General features: G+C 42.3%; 1 protein-coding gene and 1 long non-coding RNA gene across 4 annotated transcripts in view; one reads left to right on the forward strand and one right to left on the reverse strand.

The window, feature by feature from the left end:
- Positions 1-21473, reverse strand: part of snx29 (sorting nexin 29) — a 141685-nt gene that overhangs the window by 116399 nt on the left and 3813 nt on the right. For both annotated transcript variants that reach the window (XM_026179080.2, XM_026179079.2), the window contains exons 3-13: positions 21055-21107; positions 19436-19560; positions 18587-18767; positions 18410-18480; positions 16503-16760; positions 14618-15014; positions 12921-13033; positions 12451-12550; positions 12226-12308; positions 7334-7397; positions 5747-5875 (exon numbers count right to left, since the gene is read on the reverse strand). In XM_026179080.2, coding sequence (XP_026034865.1) covers positions 5747-5875; positions 7334-7397; positions 12226-12308; positions 12451-12550; positions 12921-13033; positions 14618-15014; positions 16503-16760; positions 18410-18480; positions 18587-18767; positions 19436-19560; positions 21055-21107 — 1574 coding nt within the window. The remainder of the gene's footprint in view (positions 1-5746; positions 5876-7333; positions 7398-12225; positions 12309-12450; positions 12551-12920; positions 13034-14617; positions 15015-16502; positions 16761-18409; positions 18481-18586; positions 18768-19435; positions 19561-21054; positions 21108-21473) is intronic.
- LOC145430325 (uncharacterized) lies at positions 12497-15139 on the forward strand. Of its 2 annotated transcripts, none has more exons than XR_013910806.1 (3): positions 12497-13102; positions 13764-14127; positions 14253-15139. It is a non-coding gene; the product is annotated as an uncharacterized LOC145430325 (long non-coding RNA). The 2 variants fall into 2 exon arrangements; XR_013910805.1 differs by having other exon boundaries at positions 12497-13058.

Here is a 21473-nt window from a genome sequence, read left to right on the forward strand (position 1 = left end):
GTTTCTTTTTTATTAAGGTGTACTCAAATATAACTAGTCAATGCACAGAGATTTTTTAATGTATCCATCCCAAATTACAGGTCCTGATTCATTTTGATCATAAGAAAGAGCAGTGAAAATTTCAGGCTTTTACCTTTAATGGTTTTTGAGACACTGATGTTCAAATATTGCCTCAGATTTTAATGTGCTGACAGTAGGTCGATGGACCATATTTCTAAAAAGAATGTGTCCTGAAAAATATTTGATATATGAAGCTGAAATTTCACAGCACTCGTTATATAAATTCAACTTTTGGACCATAAAATTGTCACAAATAAGAGAAGGTTGAGCATAAGCATGTTGATTTCATATGGAAGGACCCAATTATAAGAATCAGTCTAAACTCACTGGACGGTCACACCAAAAACTACGACTTTTATCTATTAGCTCCAATTTATATGAAGCAAAACATTTAAGATTTGACTTGCTACATGTGCAATATTCCTTCATAGGAAATCCAACAGGTGATGGAAATACAAAGAATGCAAATTCTTGGTGTGCGTACAGGAGCACAAGAGAGGACTATTACATATGCGCTTGGGTTGTGGGTAGGGCTGCTCAATTAATCGAATTTTAATCACGATTACGATCTGGGCTTTCAACGATCATTAAAAATGACTGAGCCGATTATTAGCCCCTCCCTCATTTATCCGCGACACCTTAAAGGCCGGTCCGTGAAAATATTGTCGGGCATAAACCATCCGTGGCGCAAAAAAGGTTGGAGACCGCTGATTAAGAGGACCTGAGGGAAGCTCGGAAAGCTAAGCAGAAGTTATTTGGAGAGGAGAGTGACTGCTGTTGGTTGAAAAGAGAGGTAAAAAAAAAAACTTCAGTGGTGTTGCACACTATTTTATATTATTTTTTAAAGTCATTGTTAACCCTTTAAAGCCGGTCAGAGCAGCACGCTCCGTGTTGTGTAACTATTTTTAAATCCCTGTAGAACCTGCTTAGAGCTCGAATTGCACTGCTGGAAATAGTTTATTTTGATGCACATGCTGTTTTCTTTGCAAATTTGCATCATAGGATTGTTTTTTTTGTTTTTCCTGCAGTATATAAAATTGGTGTATCTCCAAGATAAAACTATGAAGACACTCAAAATAAATTTCCTGTTGTTGTAAACTATTTTTTGCAACTTTTTTGTATTTAAAGTTTTGAGGGATAAACCTCTTAAATTTCTCCAAGTAGAAATATATGTAAAAAAAAACCAAAAACGATTTTCAATTTTTTTTTGTAGTTTATTGCACTTTTTTGCAATTAATGTAGTTACTATGGACTTAATGCATACATATTATTAAAATATGGGCTATAACAGTTATTTAGCAACTTGAAATGCTCCCACAAATGGCACTACAACATGTAAAAAAATAATATAAGCTCTGGCGGACTTGGTTCTATAGTAGGTCTTAAAGGGTTAAATAAATATCGTCAAATAATCGAGATCTCAATTTCAGTGAAAATAATCGTGATTACCATTTTTGCCATAATCGAGCAGCCCTAGTTGTGGGTTGCAATGTCACAATGTGTGAGTATGGGTCTTACACTCTCGTGTTATATGTGGATGGATCTGTGAGTAAGTCGGTAAAGTGGGCAGCTGCTCGTTTTAGCCCACTCCCCTCTGCCTGAGTCTACGTCAGCCGGAATCTATGTATGGAGGCTTGCTCATCCTCCGCCACCCCCATGTACGACCAGGCTCACACACACGCAGGCATCCATACACGCTTTGTGTATATAAGACACTTCCTTTAGTATGGGTATCACTCTACTATGTAAGAAGGATCGTTCAGAAGATTTCTAAAATAAGATGACTTCCTCAAACAGCAGGACCATCTGGTGGTAAAGATAAAAAGTTAACCTGCACAGTGCCAGAGGCAGCAAAGTGATTCCTCTCAAATTAATCTCAGATTAAACAATGTCTCGATTAATTAAACGGGAGTAAAGCACTTCCATCGGGTCAACAAGAAAAGCAGTCATTCTTATGAGTGTTAAGATGTTACCATTTCAGTGTCAAAACTGACTCAATTCACCATTAACGCAGTAATGATGAAGAATTGTGGGGCACATAGCAACAGTTGCCAGTAGCCGCTTTCACAGAATGATGCCGACAGCTCCAAGCCCTCATTCAGCGGCTAGCTGCTCCTTCAACGGTATTTATAGCCGCTATTGATCGAGACAGATTTGGCTGAGAAGGAAAAGCAGCACTTGAGATTTAGCAGCAGACTACAGAAACGGATTTATGTGTCTGAGTGCGATTGATTGTGTGAAAATGCAAACTGTATGTCACAGTCCTCTCTTGTTCTCACTGCCTCTCTACCTCGTGTCGTTTCCACCCCATTAAAGTGCTCCATATGAACATCATCACATATTAAACGGCTCAGTCAGCTGCTGCCCTGTCCGCTCCCAACAACAAACCCATCAGATTCAGTCTCCACACACTTAACTTGAGTCACCCAATCAATCCCAGCTAGTGGATTGATTTACTGTGGGAGGCTACAATCTTGCTTGCTGGGGCTTTCTGTTTCGACTGCTGCAGGATGACTAGTCATCTATTTAAAGGGCTCAGGGCTTGACTGAGGACTCTGGGCACATGCCAAGGTGATAGAGGCCACTTTCAGTGAACCGTAGATGGCCAATTATTGGGATAACACTGACTGTATCTGCGATTTAGGAAAAGGAAATCACACACACAGAGTATGAATGGGGTAAAGTTTCCTACTCTGCTCTGACGTGTATCCTCTAGTTCTTTTAATCATGAGTAGACTGGCCCAGGCCTCTCGGCCTGGGGCTCGGTCACTCAGGCACAGCTGGGGGCCGGCGGAGCTCACGGGCGCGTCACTGCAACTCCCCCTGACTTCTGCTCCGCGGCTGCTGGGCGAGCCCTCATCTGGGACTCTCCTCAGCTCTTACTGGAACAGTGGCGCGGCTGCCCCTCTGTTGGTCTTCCATGGTCTCTTGTGTTCTGGGGGCCTCTGGATGTCTGGAGTTTTGATCTCCTCCATACCCGCTTCACACCCTGGAGGACGGGGCTGTGGCCCCCCCACACTCCCTAGCAGATCATTACATGGAGAAACCTTTGGAATGCAAGCATGCTGATCCACACAGGTATGCACACATGGGTATTCACAGACGCGGACTAAAGCTTTCTTGGCTGCTGCCTCAAAGCACACTGTGCGCTGTCTATCTTGCGTGCTGCACAATATCGTTTATTATTTAGTAAATATTGATATCTATGACTAGCTAGTTTATTGTGATGGTGCTTTGTTTTCTCTATTATTATGTTGCTCTTTGTTGTTTGCTGTCTCCTCTGTTTGTTTTTTTTGTCTGTTTTTTTTTTTTTTTTTTTTCTCCATACAGGTGACCCAGGAGTTCTTTTTTTCTTCTCTCTCTTCCCCCCCCTTCTCACAGTCTCTTCTCCCCTTCGGTTTTCTTTCTTTCTCTCCCCCTCTTTCTCTCATTCATTCCCCCTGTCCTATTTATTAAAAAAAAAAAAAAAAAAAAAATCATGAGTAGACTGAACTCGATGGGGAAACTTAACAGTGCACAAATATAGTTTCCTTTTCCTGTCTGCGTAAAGCTCTTGCCATTAGTGGTAATTACTGTTATTATGTGTAAAACAGTGACGCAGGTACAGCAGGTCTAAGGAAAGGCCTTGCACAATCCTCAGCAACAAGGCAGCTTTAATCACAGACATGAAAGTCCTTGAGGCTATTACAGCTTTAACACAGTGTTTCTTCTGCTCTGCTGACTGAAAACTTTTTGGTTTAAATATGTGGATCCATACAGCTAATGAATGGAGCAGTCAATAACACGCCTGTATCTTTGACTCCAGTCCTACTGAAGTGTAAAACACAGGTGTAACTGCTTAGGACTATATTCAGTTGCAGTCAGTGTTTTTGCTGCACTGCCCCATCTGGAGACACTCTGTTTACATGACTTGGATGATCATGCAGTTCCACCTGCATTCTACTGACAGTGTCAGTGCAAACAAAAAGCCAAAATGCATTGTTTTTAACGCATTAAGCGGTTAATGCTCAATGTGCCAGAATATAAAATATTTAAATGTCATGCAGCTCCATTTCTGGAATTTTAAAAGTGTTTTCAAACACTGGTGTGACAAATCCTCCCACCACAACATCATCCATACACCATTTGTCCTTAAACTACAATCAGCAGCCATTTGGGTTTTTATGTTTGTTTGGGTGCACTTTGCTGGCGCTGGGCTGGGTGCCCTTTTGCTTTTAGAACAGACGTAATTCTTCATGACATAGATTTAGCAAGGTGCTGATAACATAATAGCATCACACAGTTGCTGCACATTTGTCAGCTGCACATCCATGATGTGAATCTCTCGTTTCAGTCCAGACGACTGGATTGAGATCTGGTGACTGTGGAGGCCATTTGAACATGACACAGGACCTGAGGGATACACATGGCCCTGAAGCCTCATCAGAAATGATCTCAGTGGAAGGGTGGCTGTCAAGAAGCCATTCTTAAGGAGGGGAAACCAGGAGAAAAAGGCTGAGGTATGAAAAATTACACAAGAACTGGACTCAAAATATTCTTTTATGGACTCAAAATGTATGAAGGAGAGGTACAACAGTGTCTACAGCCATCTGTAAAGCATAGTGGAGGCTCTGTCATGGTTTGGGGACGCGTTTCAGCCAGTGGTGTTGGGGATTTTGTTAAAAGTGACAGAATTATGAATGCAGAAAAATGCAGTCAGATTTTGAGCCACCATGCAATGCCATCTGTCATCTGTGACGCGTGCCATTAGAAATTGTTTTATTTTTCAGCGTGACACTGATTCCAAACACACTGCCAACGGAGTGAAAGCATACCTGGATAGAAAAACAAACACTGGAACATTATCAGTCAACATTACTGAAGCAGTGTGGGATCGTCCTGACAGAGAACAGAACAAAAGCCAACATCAAAGAGCTTTGAATGTCCTTCAAGAAACCTGGAGAACAATTCCACAAGACTACCTAAAGAAATGACAAGAAAGCTGCCTGACAGAGTTCAGACTGTGTTAAAGCACAAAAGGTGGTCCTAACAAGTATTGACTTTCAAACTCATTAGAATTGTGCAAACTGTTTTTCCCCTCTTCCATTCATGTGCGCACACTTTTCAATCCATGACTGCACCTATTTCTCATTTTCCCCGCAAAATATATTGACTCAAGAATATATAAATTTAAAACTACTGTATGGGTAAATATGTGCCAGAAAATCATAAATGTTACAATTTCTTGCTAGAGGTGAAACCAGAAGATCATTTGACATCATATTCTGCCACTATTTTGTGTGCCCAAAGGGTTATAGTGTGGAAGCTTCGAATGGGACTTCATTTGTTATATCAGAGGTGCCATTAACAATTTTCTGACTGAAAGTCAACAAATTGAATAACCTGTGGTCCAAAGTGTCAATAAGAGTAAAAAATGAGTTTTCTGACCAGTAGACAAAAACAAATAAATCGTCTGTTTACGTCAGCGTGCAAATGCTTTGGCGCACACAATAATCTAAATTTACTGTCACCTGAAATCAAAAGCAGTATTTTTAAATCTGCACTCTTTGCTCTCATTCATTTGTTAAGAGTGCATTAACTTGTTAAACGTTAATAGAATAAGTCCCCTGCTACGTGCAGTTTCAATCATCCACTGTGCAGGCAGATGTTACGTATTAACGTATGGTCCGCAGTCATCACGTGTTACCTGGCCAGCGCCTGGACCTTCGCTGAGTGCCTCTCTTCCAGTTCTGCCAGCTTCTTCTTCAGCAGATCGGTTTCCTGCCTCAGGCCTGCTGAGTGCTCCATCTCCCCATCCAGCAGACTGCGAAGAGACCTAAAGAAAAAAACAATTTAAAAAGCAGCTGCCATGCATGTTTATGCATAAATAACACAGGCTTCTATCACTATCACATTCAGGTAGCATCCCATACACAGGCTTAATCCTCTAAATGTTAAAATACTGGGGATGTTATTTTCATAAACAGATTAGATAAACTGACGATACTTGCTTTAATTGCAGCACTAACTGACAGACTGATTTACATTTAGCTCTGATATAAAATATTTAATCAGCACTTAATCTGTGCCTGTGTCGTTAATTTAATACCCTAAATTTAAATCATTTAGTATGAAATTCTAACCTCTGCTTGGCAGGAGATTCACTTTAATTATATAGAGAGATCCTCGCCTCTCATCTTCTTAAGGAAACCCTTCATAATATTCAGGCTAGTAAATCCTTCTTTGTCATCGGGTTGTGTATCACCTGCTTTCATATGCGCTGTTGTGCAGCTTTTTTTTCAAAAAGAAAACTTCTTAAAATCGACTTTAATCATCAGACCTTTTTAGACACTTGTGGTATTTGTATTTTAATGGTCTTTTCTTAACTGCTGACTCGGGTTTTTCTGCTCTTTTAGTTATTTTAGATTTGTTGTGGCGTACCTCAGGGGTCCATGTTGGGTCCTACTCAGTTTTCATTATATATGCTGCCTTTGGGATCGATCTTCAGGAAGTACAAAATTCACTTCCATTGTTACGCTGACACCATCCAGATTTATTTTCCTGTCTACGAGATGTTAGAGATGGGTTAACACAGCTTTTATCACCTGCGTCAGATTCCCAAAGCAAAATCCCATCTTCCTCCAAAAGGCCTTAAAAATCCATATTTATGCTTTCATCAGCTCTAGATTGGACTACTGCAATAGCTTGTATCTGTTTGTTGCTCGCAGGCAGTCAAAATGCTGCTCGTTTAACAGATTTTGCATCACTCCAGTTTCATCAGGTCTATAAAGGCTCCCTGTCCATTTTTTATATTAGAAAATGTGAGATCCTTTTACTTACTTTTTATTTTTAAATGGCAACCAACTATTTAACCAGGCAGTGCAACTTAAACAACTCCAAATTCTCATAGTACAGCCATGGTTCCCATTAAAGCAGTTTAGTCTATTTTATTGTATTTTTGGTTTTTATGTTTTATTTCACTGTATCGTTTTTAATTTATTGATCAGTTGTTTCATCTTGTTTTCTTTAACTAACTTGTAAAGTACTTCAGTCAACCTTTTTGCTTTCAAATCTATAAGAGAAATAAATATGTATTGTATTTTTGAGCTTATCAATAGGACTATTGACCTTTGACTTTCAGCATGCTTAACTTCTTTTTTAGCATCTATTAAATCGCTGCAAGTCACAGTCTCTGGAGGCTAATAAGAGAAGTTCTTCCAGCCTAAGTACGTGTGTGTGATGGAGCATTTGAAAGTTTGCAAGCAGCAGGTAAGAGGAGTGAATCCCAACGTACGTGTTTTGTTCTTCCAGTTCGTCCTTCCTGTTCATCATGGCTACAATGGCCTGACGTAGCTCCACTGCAGAAGAGACACTGCGGTGAGATTTCTGCATAGAAACTGCTTCCAATGCATCACAGACACACAAAGACTACACACAGTAATATGCATAAACTCATATCATACAGCTTTCAAATGTAGAAATAACAGCATCCCACACGCCGCACTTGCTGTATTAATGTGAGATTTTTGTTCTGTCACAAAGATGAACTGCTTTGATAAAATCAGGTTTAACTTTTTTTTTTTTATTCAGCTGACAGGAGTTATACAGAATGAGATCCATCGGACTCACAGAGAGCAGCACTTTTATTGCCACAATAAAACATACTTTTGTGGTAGCTACTAAAAACTTTGATGAAAGAAACAAAGCCAAGAAAATCTAAGAGTGAATCCAGGTTTAGATTTGGGTTCATGTAAACTCTGCTCTGCCGTGCTAGTAAACAAAAACACAATTACCTCACAAATATCTAATAATTACAATCATCTGAACATAATTTGCTTTTATTTTACTGAGCAGGCATTCCCTCTTTTGTACTCGATTCTCACGAGGGAATAAGGGATTACAGTACCAAGGTTATACTAGGTTTTCTACCTTCTGAACTTCTCTCCGACTGTGTTGATCAGTAATACAGACCTTTATTAGCCAACAGTAGCCTGACTGCTGTTACCGAGAAATCCTCAGACCTGAAAATGCAGCAGGCCTCGGGTTCCCTGGTGTAGGAAAGTGCTCGGCCATCGATGCCACTGACTGGACCTAACATACCCCACAATGCATCCAACTAGGAACCTCTGGGATATTATGTGTCATGCATCCAAAGCCACAACATAGCACCACAGTCTGTCCAAGAGCTCACTGATGCTCGGATCCATGTCTGGGAGGGCATCCCCCGGGACAACATCCACAGGAGTGTGCCCAGATGTTATGATGAGTGCGTACAGGCATACGGTCTACTTAGCCACAGGATCACCTGATGACTTCATCCAGCCCTCACACTGTTGGTGGTTTCGCTTTGACTGACTGTTAAAATCAGTAAAGATTTTAAGCTTCAATCTTTAGTTCATCAAGATGTGTGATTTAAGTGTTCCATTATTTATGTATTTGTTTTCGAGCAGTGTATTAACACAAATCCATGGGATCAAATTTAGATTGTTTATATCTTCATAGTGGCAGGAAGGCAATAATAACAGAATGGTGGCTGTCAAGTGCCAGGAGCAAAACTGTGCGACTAAAACTCGGGAACAACTCAAGAAAAGATTGAAACGAATCACTGAAAATCAGAGTTTGAGTGCACAGCAAAATATCTGAAACTGGGCAGGACCACTCGAAATTTTGGATACTGTCGCTCTAAAGTTTGGCTAAAACAAAAAAAGAGAGCAAGCTGAAGCAGTAAAAAATTCTTGACCTTATGAATTATATATGTCTATGGAGTTACATCAAAAAAGACAAATCAAATAGCTCTGAGGAAAACAGTTTTTTTTCTTCCAATTTCTGACATTTCATAGACCGGAAAATCAATTCACAGAAAAAATAACCGACAGATTAATCCCTAATAAATATAACGGTGACATTTGTGTCATATGTGTGGCAGCAACTTCAGTTTAAAGGTCTCCGGGTCTTTTTCTTCCAGCTTAAAGCGTCAGTCAGTGGAACTGTATCAGTCGCAGCCAAAGTCTGCCAGCAGTCTGCTGCCGGGTGATGTTAATCTCCATCCTGATGTTGAGGACAGATTTGGGCCAAGCTGCGCAGTTGCACGGTGACTCATCTCCATAGTTACGCTCGGAGGTGAGCGTTGAGGTTTCAAAGTGCCTAACTAGGCTGTTACCAGGACTTCCATAAATATTAACCGTGAGACACAGAGCTAATCCATCCTGCATTTTGCATGTCCTGAATTACACACATGCAAAGACCTTAGCTTTGTTTTCATGGCTAATGTAGGGTGTCGATATAGCCACAGACATGAGCAGGTCTCTCATCTAACCCCGGGATAAGTGCCTGTTTGGAGGAGGACGAGGAAAAAGGAAAGGCGAAGAAGAAAAGCGATGACAAGCACAACAGTGAGGAGAAAGGGGAAAAACTCGATTATCTCCACAGCTCCATTCTCCACATCAGCAGGCCAGAAATAAACGTGACCTTTAGTCCAACCACGCGTTCACAGCGGCTGCCACGGACGAGCCATTAGGGACTTCAGTAGAGCCAGACGCCCCTCTGTCCGCACAAGAGGACGTGAACAAATTACAGCACAAGTCTGTGTGCAGCAAGACAGACGCACGCACCTCTGTGCTCAGGCTCTGCGTGGAAGAGCCATCTTTCCAGGAAAACAAGACAGCGTGCACTTCCGCCAGCACGTGCACGCCCCGGCTCAATCGTTCCAATAACAGATGCATTAGGCGAGAGCTACGCCTTGTAATAAGGGAGTCTTGTGAATTACAAACTCCATACTCTCCAATCAGTGGACCGCTTGGCCTCATGAGCTGTCAGACCCAGAAGGAAATCACTGAGGCCGAGCTCACACTGCACCCCTCATCCTTCTTTTTTCTCCTAACACAGTTTTTCCTTCAGGTTCTCCTGCACGCCTTTAAATAAATCCAGCACCTTCTGAATTTATCAAAAATGTACTCACTAAACAGGCAAACAACATCATGGGCTGTTTTTACTGCCCTTCAGTGTGCTCTAATAACATAGTACAAATGTATAACACAATCTAAACCTAATCAGTTCGAGTAATTTAGTATTTTGCATGCATCACTCTGGTGTTTTCACAGGCTCACCGTTACTCTTGTTGACAAGTCCACTCAATTCCACGTATGAAATGGTGGCACGTCTCTATGGAAAGTTTAACCTGCAGTTTAGATCAATACAAAGTGGATTTTACCTAAAGGCAAAACCCAGAGTGAAACGCTATAAAATCAAGGTTTAATCAGACATGTTCTGCGTATTTTTCCTTCTCCTTTCAGACGATTCTGCACAAATCTCAGGGGGAACTGTTGTTTTGGCTTAGGTGCAAAAGCAACAGAGCCAGGGAGAGCAAAGTGAATAGGAGTTTTTCAGCTGAGAAGAAGCTCTGATCTTTTACTGAAAATATAAAAACTGAATCAAGTCAAAAACGGTATCTCTGCCTCTGTCCACTGGTTTCCTCCTTGTGTGATGTGACTCAGTCTGGAGAGAAGCTCTTTTGCTCTTTAAGGTCTGATACCTAAATGTGACGTTAGAGTTTCAGGCAGGATTTGTCTTTGAAGGAAGAAGAAGCTATTGAAATCTGCTATTCTACATCTTTTAAAGGCCTTGTGTAACCATGAAAACCATCCTCTCTGCTCTTTGCCTCTATGAGAGAAATTTCAGATCAGCAGCTCTCTCCCCTTCTCTCTCTTTGACCCTCTGGCCTCCTCTTACTGAGGACTAATAGACTAGACGACCACTCAGTCCCGGTGCTTAAGAGCAGTTCCCCCTCACCTTCCCTCCTCTGGCTTTCTCCGTCTTTCTCTCTCTCTCACACACACACTAAATCCCAAAATCTCAAACAGCATCCGTCTGGGCGTCTAAGGGTCTAAGCTCTGATTAGCTCCGGGGCACTGAGCAGAACACCAAGCAGACTCCAGGCAAGAGGAAAAAAAGTCTGTGTGTTCAGTGAGCTGGTCGCACACACCAAAATGTCCATCATGTGATTTCATTTTAGTTTTCTGTGTTTTTGTTTTTTGTTTTCTTACAGATCAGAAATTTGATGTGAACTACAGGCATTCTCACAATCTGATTTTTGCCATGCTCCCAAGCAAACAGCGAGTCCATACAGTACATACAGTAACATGTCAGAATACTGGAACAACAGCGCCACCTGGTGGATGATTTGACATAATCAAAACACAATGAACAGTCTCTGGACGAAGGGCTTAACTCACTGCAATTAGATCAGTTTATCCGCCAAGAAAAATGACAACAAGGTTTGAAAACACTAATCAGGAAGTTCAATTTCATTTGCTCCGGGTTCCACAGCTGTGGAGAAATTTCCCAAGAAAGACATGTCAGGACTTTCAAAGGATTCATTACGGTCACAAACTTCTGGGCCTACAGCTTGAAATCTGATCATCTTCTGGGTGAAGCCTCTTGAGGAACAGATAATTTGACAAGTGAGTTTCCTGCAGTCAAATCTAATGTAAGGCGTTTGTATGTTTCATTCAATTTAGGAGAGGTTTGTGGCGTTTTGGGCCACTCGTTATTCAGCTGCGCAAACTCAAATTTCTCACACACACATTTTGCTGATAAAAGCAAGTTTAAATGTATGTTTTGAGGTTAGACAAAGTGTGTGTGTGTGTGTGTAATGCACATATCACCTTTTGGGCTGAAGAGAGTCTCATGCATGTTGTTTTTCTTGCATGCATCAGTGCACAATTTTACAAATTCTACAATCATGCATGCAAGAAAATAAAAATATTAATTGAAAACATTTTTCTTTATCTGAAGTTTTGCTAGCTAAATGAGTATTTTGTTGTGTATCCAGCAGGTGCTTCTTAGCAATTTGTAATTAACTCTTCTGTTCCTCTTAAGGCGTTTTTTACTCGTACTCCCAAGAAACTAATTGAGGGTCACGAATAAATGCGTGAGTAACAACATGTTTTTGTTTGGCAACCAACCCACAGCTCCGCACCAAAAGAGATCAAATCCATCTTGTTCGTGGGCATGTTTGAACCTTTCTTGTCAGAGTGACTGAATAAAATATGCTGCTCAGCTGTCGTGAATACCATGCGTCAAACGCCGCAATGATTCATATCACTGAACAGGTTTGGGAACATTAAGAAGAGAGGGGAGGCGAGAAATAGTAAGAGACAGACAGACGGATAAAGAAAGCACACTCACCCACTGTCATGGACTCGGGCAAAGCAGATGTTGACAGCGCGCTGGAGAGTGGAGCAGGCTGCGTTGTTGGACTGGACTCCATACTGAAAGAATTCGAAAGAGGAATCACATCTTGGAATTGCTTCTTATTTTATTTTGCACATTAAGCTGCAGCACAACGTCACATTGAGGAGGCCTGGAAGTGAAGAATGTTTCACAGCACTTCTGCCTGAAACGACAGCTTACTTGAACGTGAGCTGAGATCTGCTGCTGCTCTCGCAGTTTCCCACTGATCCTGCCGACTCACACTGAACAGGAAATGCGGCCGTGTCTTCCACGGAGCTCACTGAAACAAAGTGAAAGTAAAGCTGGAAGCCAAAAGAGAAAGTCCCTGCGTTTCATTCGATGAAATAAATCCTTCACGGAAAGCCGCTCTGATCAGCAGTAAAAACACAGCATGCCTACTGCAAGAGAAATAAGGACCATTTCCCTTTATGGCCTTTCAGGTCCCCCATCAAAGACTGCCAGAGGCACTGATGTGTGAATGTTATGTTTGCCTAGATTGCATGAAATTGTGTACTCCTGATTGATCCTCGTGATATCATTTTGGGACAAGAAATTTCATGAGTTCCCACAGAACTACAATCAATCTTTGGCTATTTGTGTGAATTGTGCATTTCCACTGTGACGTGAGCCACTAACCGCTGCTGCAGTACCTGACTGAGGATCGGCAGGGTTCACAGGAATGAGGATGTCTGCGCTGCTGTGTCCAGCCATGACTTGTAGAGGGCTCCACGTGGACACGCTGGACAGGCTGCCCACCACCACCCTAAAACAGCACAATTTCACTCTTGGTCAGTTTGCTGCTTGAGGAATCAGTGAATAAATTGACCTACAGGTCAGTTTATTGTGGTGTGTTCAAAGTCTGACACACCTGTAACAGACACACCTGTTAACACAGCATAATAATGATAATCAGCCAATCACACAGCATAAACCAAGTGCATGTAAGCATACAGACATGGCCAAAATGAGAGGTTGAAATTAAACCAAGCTTTTTCTGGGGCAGAAGATAATTTAAGTGACTTTGAATGTGCCAGGGTTGTTGGTGCCAAATGATGGTTTGACTAACTCAGAGACTGCTGATCTGCTGGGACTTTCCCACACAACCACCTCTAGAATCTAAAGAGAACGGTCCAAAAAAGAGGAAATAATCATCCAGTGGCATTTCTCTACAACAGTAACCACTCTGTCCAGCCTACAGATGGACTACAAAAGCAGCAATAACTGCACCAGCTGCCACTACTGTCAGTTAAAAACAGGAAACTGAGGCTACAATTAACACAGGCTTGCCAAAACTGGACAATATGAGACTGGAAAAGTTGCCTGGTCTGTTGAGTCTCGATTAACTGCTCAATGTTTGCATGTGCGAGTCAGAATTTGACATAAAACCATGGGGTATCAAGGGTTCAGAGTGATGATGGTGGTGGTATAATTTAATTTAATAACTCTCTACCCGAGTATTGTTTCTGACCATGTCCATCTCTGTTCGACCACAGTGCACCATCTTCTGATGCTCAACTCAAGCAGGATAACGCACCACCTCAAATCATCTCAAACCCATTAGCTGAACATGACAGTGAGCTCAGTGTACTCCACATGTGCAGCCGACAGTGTGATGTTGTCAAGTCAATATGGACCAAAATCTCTGAGGAATGTTTCCAGCACCTTGCTGAATCTCTGCCATGAAGATTGAAGACAGTTCAAGTTGAAAAAGGGATCCAGCTCAGGACCAGCAAGGTGTGCCTAATAAAGTGGCTGGGGAATGTGTATCTATTTGAAAACTACAAATTAGAACTTTCTGCTGTTCATGTACGTCTCCGCCACCCTGGGAAGGCGCGGCTCACAGTTTGAAAACCTTTGGTATAAATAAATTCTATATCTTTTTGTGGTATTATACATGCATACATTTTATACATACATTTAAAATTGAGTGCTAAAAGTATAAAAATGCAATCTAACTGAAGTAATTTTCTTCTGGTCTGTAGATGGCAAGTTTTGTAGAAAACAATTACAGAAAAAGGGCACCGATCTCTCTTTCCAGAAGTCATGATCATGACCCGAACTATTTTTATTTTCTACCAAAACTAAACAACCCGCAGCCGGATCACCGTGCAGGAGCAGCGATGCATCTAGCTGTGACGAAAGGCTTATGCTCATGACAGTGTGACAGTCAACAGTCCTTCAGCTCAAATGTAATGTTAGCGAGCTGCACGCAGAAAGAAGAAATCTCCTGCATTCAAACTGCTCACATGCTGCTTTTTGCTGAATTTCTCAAATATATTTTTTCTGCTGTGAGCACCAGAGTCTAAAGTACAACTACTACTAGTCTACTTCGGTTCTTTTCACTTACTGATCACTCGGTATCCTCTCTTCCTCTTGGGTTTGTGCTCTAGGCTTATATATCTCCTCCTCTTCCTCCTCGTTGTCTACACTCTTGGTGTCAGGCAGCGGAGGCGCCGTTATGGGAGGTGTGCGGCAGGGATGCGGGGACCCCACCCAGTTGACTATGCCCGGCTCAGACATGCCATTCTGGGCAAGCGACTCCGAGAAGACCGGCTCCAAAGGGTCAATCCCTTCCTCCACACTGCTCTGAGCAGGAGCGGTGTGACTTTTCCTCATCCCGCCAATCTTCTGGGAGTCGTCTTCCCCGTCCTCCTCATCCTCAGCTCCTCCATCCAGATCATCATCAAAGGAAATGATGTTGGTGATCTTCTTTTTCTTCCGCCGCTCCTTCCTCAGCCCTGAGTCTGGGTGGAAAAATATATTTCTTTTTACAAAGGAGTGAACAAAAACTTATATATTTTTAAGGTTTATACTTTCATCTTACAAACAGCTGTAATGCTTAAAAGATTAAAACGCTAACTTAGACTTAGATAACCTGCATACTGACATTTTTATCATGTGTAATAACTGAGACACAGGACACATAACAGTCATTTTATTCATCTTCTATAGAGAAAGCAGTAAAAGCTAAAAAATCAGCACTAAAATATCTATGGATTACAAGCTGTAGCTACTGTGATGCCGCTCACTGATCAGTGAAGTCCCATTTGATGCCTCAAACTGAGTATTTTGGCCAGAGGTCGAAGACTGCATGAAAAATTTAATAATGGTTGAAACACTTGACCGAGACGAAAAATGTTTACCGATGTCATAGACTGAACGAGAAGTCGGCTTGTTTTCTCATAGACCTCTATATAATCTCTTTGCAACCAGAGCGCATCTATCTTTTATATACAGTCTATGTTATCAACGTAGCACACTGCGATTACCAGCTGCTTTTGCAGATTTTGCATTCATGATTTAAGTGTAAGGTGAAAGAACTGTTTACAGTTTAGTTTAAGTGCTTTTAACTGGTATTTGTGCAATGCAAAACTCAAAAATTGGACTGAGAGGAGAGAGGGAGAGGACTGGCAACAGAATTGGGAGCAGTCCTGTTCGCAAATTACAGAACATGTGCACTTCTATCCATCCTCAACTGTGCATAATGAGGAAAAAAAAAACAATTATGTGTATTATCTGCCGATTCTGCCTCTGCTGACAAAAGTGATGAATTTCCTGGCGCCGTGTCTTCATACTTGAGACCAACACTGGCTTTGGTTTTTCCTCCTCGTTTGGAAAGTAGCTGATATGCTAGACTCATGATGACTGTTAAGCAATTATCATCATTTCGAAGGCTTTTGTGAGGAACAGATGAATGACGATAAAAGAAAGTCTGTCTCCTTCCTCTCAGAGCCAAAGAGGCTGGCTGTGCATTAGCAAGTCTTCTAGCGGTGAATAATCTGAATAGGCTTTCCCACTCAGAGGAGCCGGCGCAGCAGCTTAGAATTTCATTTACATTCATTTCAGCAGAAAGTTTCAGCAGCGCACAGTTAAAAGTCTAAAGGCGCTTTAGTCCCGTTGAGGAGAACATATGGAGAGAAAATGGTGTGAGTTTCCCCCCGACGGGACAGACTGGGGCAGACTTCTAAATGAGGTCAGACTTCACGGTGGGATTCTTCTCTGCTGCAGATGCCTCGAGCTGCATCCTTGTTTAAGCATCCATTATGGAAGCACAAACTGAGCCATATGTTGCTTTTTGCTGGTTTTGTGACACTTACAAAAACACATATACTGCAATACTAAAACAAAGCAAATAAACAGAAAGTGTTTGGATCAATCAAGTGCAAAACTAAAAAAAAAAAATCACCAGTTTCTTGCATATAAGAGCAAGTCAAACACTGCTGTTGCCCTACCAGCAGAGGTGCTGCGTGGCACCACAGGGAGTGGGTCGGAGGCCCCATCCACTTTAGGAGTGAAGCCAGGCACCACAGCTGTGGCTGTGCCGATCTCTCGCAGCAGGCTGCTAACCCCCTGAGTGGACTCTTTCCACAGGCTGCCGATGCCCTGCGTGGACTCCTTGAGGAGGTGCGACACTGAGGACCCTCCGCGTGTTACGGCGCCGTTCAGGTCGCTGTTGTCAATGTTGATGGCAAACAGAATGGAGTTCAAACCTGAGCACAGCAGATGGAGAGAGAAGGAAGTGAAATGTACTTTAGTTCCACTAGAACACATGAAGCTTTTGAACTTTCTTTGTGCTTGCTAAGTATTTCTGGGTGCACACACCAAATCTGCCCGAGATGTAAAAAAGAAGAAGAAGAAGAAGAAGAGAGGAGAAATGCTCTGGCACAAGATCAGTGGTTTACATTCTAAATAATTTTATGGTTTGTTTTCATCCGAGTTGTGCTCATCAATAGTTCAACAGCACCAGTGCGCCCATTAACATAAATGGGGTCGGAGCTTAAACTGTCAGCAAAAACCCACTCATGCTTAACAAGTAAAGTGCAAAGTCAGTCAGTTTCCTGTGTTTTACAGCGGCTCCGTTTGTGTGAAGTCATTTCAGAGAGACTGAGTGTGGTTAGTAACACACGAGAACACAACATTTAAAGACTAAAAATGCAGCCATAAGTTGGCTGAATTTAAATCTTCCAGTGTGTAAATTCTAATAATGGGGCAACAAATATAGCCCAGCAAAAGGACCATATTTTAAAAGGGAATTTTAAACCTCGGGCTTAGTTGTATGAGAGGGGCCACAGAAGAAGCTGAAAAACGAAACCAGTGTGGAAATGCAGCAAACTGCACGTCCTAGAGTGGAGTTTTATTTTATGAGTCTCCAACAATCTGAATGCCGGATGGGAGCTGACATGGACATCCGTAGCTCCCTGGCTGCCTGTTAGGCATTATCTGAGTCGCTGAGCTGACCTTTTTAACCTTGTTTATCAGACATAATATGCCCTGCTGTGTGGCTAATTACACCAACAGGCCATCCAACAAGTTGGTGCTTTGTTTTAAGCTGTGGTGAAATGTATGCAGATGTGTTTGGGCTATGCAGGCATACAGTCTGTGGATGCATTCAAGCTACCTAGAGCCTTCTGTCTGCAACTAAATAGCTTTAGCCAAAATGCTAATATTCAGGTGGCAGTAAAGAGGCTACTGTCTGATGTCAGAGTGGCTACATCCAGCTTTAACAGTTTGAGTTGCTTCCACTTATGTTACTTAAGCTTAACTTATAACCAACTCATAAAGCACTGTGCAAAAGTCTTGCACCACTCCTCATTTCTTTATATTTTGCTTGAAAAAATAATTTTTACAATTATCATGAGCATGAAAATGAAAACTTGGTATGATCACCTTTATTGTTAAATGGAGCAAACTAATACTGAGCAGAACAGTACAGCTTATTGGTCTTCTGGAATAGTTCTCCAGGCTTCTTAAAGGACATTCAAAGCTCTTCTTTAGATGTTGGCTGCCTTTTGTTCTGTTCTCTGTCAAGAGATGTTTAGGCCCGGGCTCTGGGGAGGCCAATCCATGGCTGATAGTGTCCTGTTATGCGTTTTTCTATCCGGGTATGCTTTATATGTACTGGAGGTGTGTTTGAAATCATGGTCATGCTGAAAAATGAAGCTGTTACCAATCAGATGCTTGTGAAATGATGACGTATGGCTGATCAAAAATCCGATTACAAGAACTTCCTGGGTGACTCGAGACTTTTGCACAGTGCTGAAAGTCTGTATTAAAGTTTGAACCCTATACTCTCCTGCTGTGTCAGCAAGCTGTTTAGTGTGTTTACCACCAATAATTTAATGCCAAAACACAAGCTCACCTGCAGCCATGGTGGGAAGCATACTAGCTCTCTCTTCATCAAGCACAAAAGCCCAGTCTTCATAGTAAGATCTAGAAAACACAAAAGATCTATAAACAAGCGAAAAAGAAAGAAAAAATCCCACCTAGCTGAGAAAATGTGTGCGGAGCATAACTGACGAGGGGGCTTGTCACTAACCCGAGACGGGGGCGGTCAGCCAGCAACGTGTGCAGGTAGCGCTCCAGCGAGTGCTCATTGAGGGCGCAGCGCAGCCAGGCACGACCTCGGCCGAGCTCTGAGGAGATCTGGCGCAGGGAGTAAAACCGCTGGAGCTCGTGGCGGTTCAGGTGCTCCTTCACGTAGAACCAGAAAGTCAACTCTAGCGAGCGGGACAAAAGGAAAGAGGAAGAATAAGCTCCACCTCCATTGTGAAAAACAACTGCTCTGGAGTTAAGTAAGAGTTCAAAAGGGCAGAAAAGAAGCTGCAAAAGACTCTCTCAGCACATCCCCCCTCTCATTAACAGAAGAGGGGACCCTTCACGCACCACTCACACAGCTCCATCCCGACCGTCTCCATCCTTTGTTCTCTCCTCAGAACTCAAACTAGGTCTGTTTTAATGTTGTGTTTTCTGAGGTGTGGTAATTAATAGGGATGAGCGTTATGCTGCTGGTTTGCATACAATCACCATGTGACCTCAGAGAAAATTGAAACTCTGGCTATTATTGTATTTCTAGCATTGTCAGAGGCCCTAGCTTCATTAGTAAGCTCTAAATCCTCAGGTTCAGGCACAATCCTGTCTTCTAACTGCCTGTGAAATACAGAAAAGCATTGCATATGGTAATAGATATACATGACAGAAGTCACACATTTGTCCTCAATAGCAACACTGTCTTAATATTCCACAGAATAAGCTGTGTGGTTGTAGTTTTTAAGGATACCTTCCGCAAGTCTGCTTATCCAAGGTCACAGAGGGCTAAAGTGAAGTTTCTGCTCCACTTTTCAAGTCTAAACCCACAATTTCACAGCCGTACGGGAACCTGGCGTACCTGTTTCAGTCTTGCTGCTGAAGCCTGCGGCCTGTTTGAGAGCGGCAGCTGTGAGGGCCAGACCTCTGCTCTTCCTCAGACCGTGCTGCAGCACCGCTTCAAACTGTGCGCACAGACAGATCACCCTGCAGAGACAAAGACAGGTTAGGATAACATGAAGACAAGCGGGTGGGGGTGTCGCCTAATAGTCAGAACAGCCCAGTTCACCCTGCTGTGCTTTTTATGCTGCACTGGAAATGTTGCTTTGGCTGTACATTCAGATGAAACTACAACTAATCCATGTTAATGTTAATGTTCAATTAACTGAGTGCATCACATATCAAATGATTCTCCTAATGCAGATAGTCTGAAAGGCCTGAGGTTAAACCCAGCTTCACTTTATGGGATTTGGCCTCACATTTGAATCTCATAAATCTACTATAGATATAAGATTTCTCTCATACAAGACTGCAGTAGCTCTCACACGCCTTCTCTGGATGACCTCCAGGCTCTGTTTGTGTATCCCTTTTCTACTGAGCTCTCCAAGACCCTAATGTGGCAGCTTTACCTGAGGTTATCTCTGCAGCTTCAACTCTCCGCCCTTTTAGCTCCTGAACTTTCTGAGCTTTAGTGTCCGAGAATGAGAGAAAGCGACATTCCCTTGTGTCCCATGTTTGCGCTACGCACCTATACTGAATGTACTCCGACTATGTGTTTTTCTGTTTTGTTAGTTCTGCCAGAGGCAAAGTTCTCTGTAAGCAGAGGCCCTCTCGCTGGATTGTGGAGGCCATCTGCCGAGCAGGGGCACGGTAACATCACAGTTTTACATTTAAAGCGCCGTTTGTGCTGCAACCAGCTGGTCACTGCCACACACTTTTTCCAGCTCTACTATTATGATGTGATGACGGGGAGGGGGGTCCTTTTCTGCTGGGTATACCATGCATCACGGTACTGGTCGCCAACTTTAAGATGAACTGAGGAGAGGTGGAAAACTATACTGTGGACCATACAGTAAAAACAAATTCCTTTTGGAAGTTGTGGCTACAGCATCCTCTGACCTAGAGAGGAGACAGGTCATTCATCCTACTACTAGCACGCAGTTTTAAAAACAGGTGCATTAGTGCCACTAACCAGTCTTTTATAAATGCTCTTCATCTACAAGGCGGACATAATATTGAATCTTAAAAACCAGTACTCAGAGCTGAAAATGAGATCTGAGCAGCACAGAACATGAATCAATAGTATTCTCTCTCAGCGTGAAGCTCTAATGGAACAAAGTTGGTACATCATTTTTCTTACATAGCCACCATTAACATCACAAAGGAGAACATTCTCACTGCTCGGATATGATGGAAAGTCTGCTAAAGCTCTCAGACCGAAAACAACAACAACAAAAAACAACAATTATTTTCCATCTAAAAAAATGATTTTGCTGTTTAGAAAGTAACCCTCAAAGCTGGGCGTACAGCCAGATCGCTGCACTGAAAAAGCTGGAGGTAGCGCGAGCACATACTGGAGCCTAAAGCACTACATCATCTATGACCTGGAGCTCCACACGTAAAACAAAGCACCTTTTAGAATGATAAATAACCATCGTGATAAAGCAAAAGAATTTCTGGGTAACAGGCAGCTCCTCTTACCTGCTGTCTGAGTCTGTGGCGATCTCCTTTCTTCCTCCAAAGCGGATTTGGCACTGGGAAGATATGAGGAAATTGCTTTTTTTTTCTTCATGTATGTCTGCTAAGTTAAAAAAGTCTAACAGCACTTTTCAAAGCCTTAAATTGCAGATCGGGTCCTCCTTTAGTCCTCTACGGACACTACAGAGGGTATCTGTGCTACATCTCCTGGCCTGTGGTTACAAGGTTACAGACAAAATAAAGGAATTACAGAAAATGATTTAAAGGTCAAACTGTGTTTCTGATCTGACCTTCAAGAATTAACTGTAGGGGCTTGGCTGGTGCTGCAAACCTGAGAAGGAAGCTTGTCTGACTGGCAGCACTGGTCTCAGTTTTGATATTTACATTTGACACAGTGTCAGAGTCCAGCCCAGCTCCGATAC

The sequence above is a fragment of the Astatotilapia calliptera genome, chromosome 8 (genome assembly GCF_964374335.1).
Source record: "Astatotilapia calliptera chromosome 8, fAstCal68.1, whole genome shotgun sequence".
NCBI lineage: Eukaryota > Metazoa > Chordata > Actinopteri > Cichliformes > Cichlidae > Astatotilapia > Astatotilapia calliptera.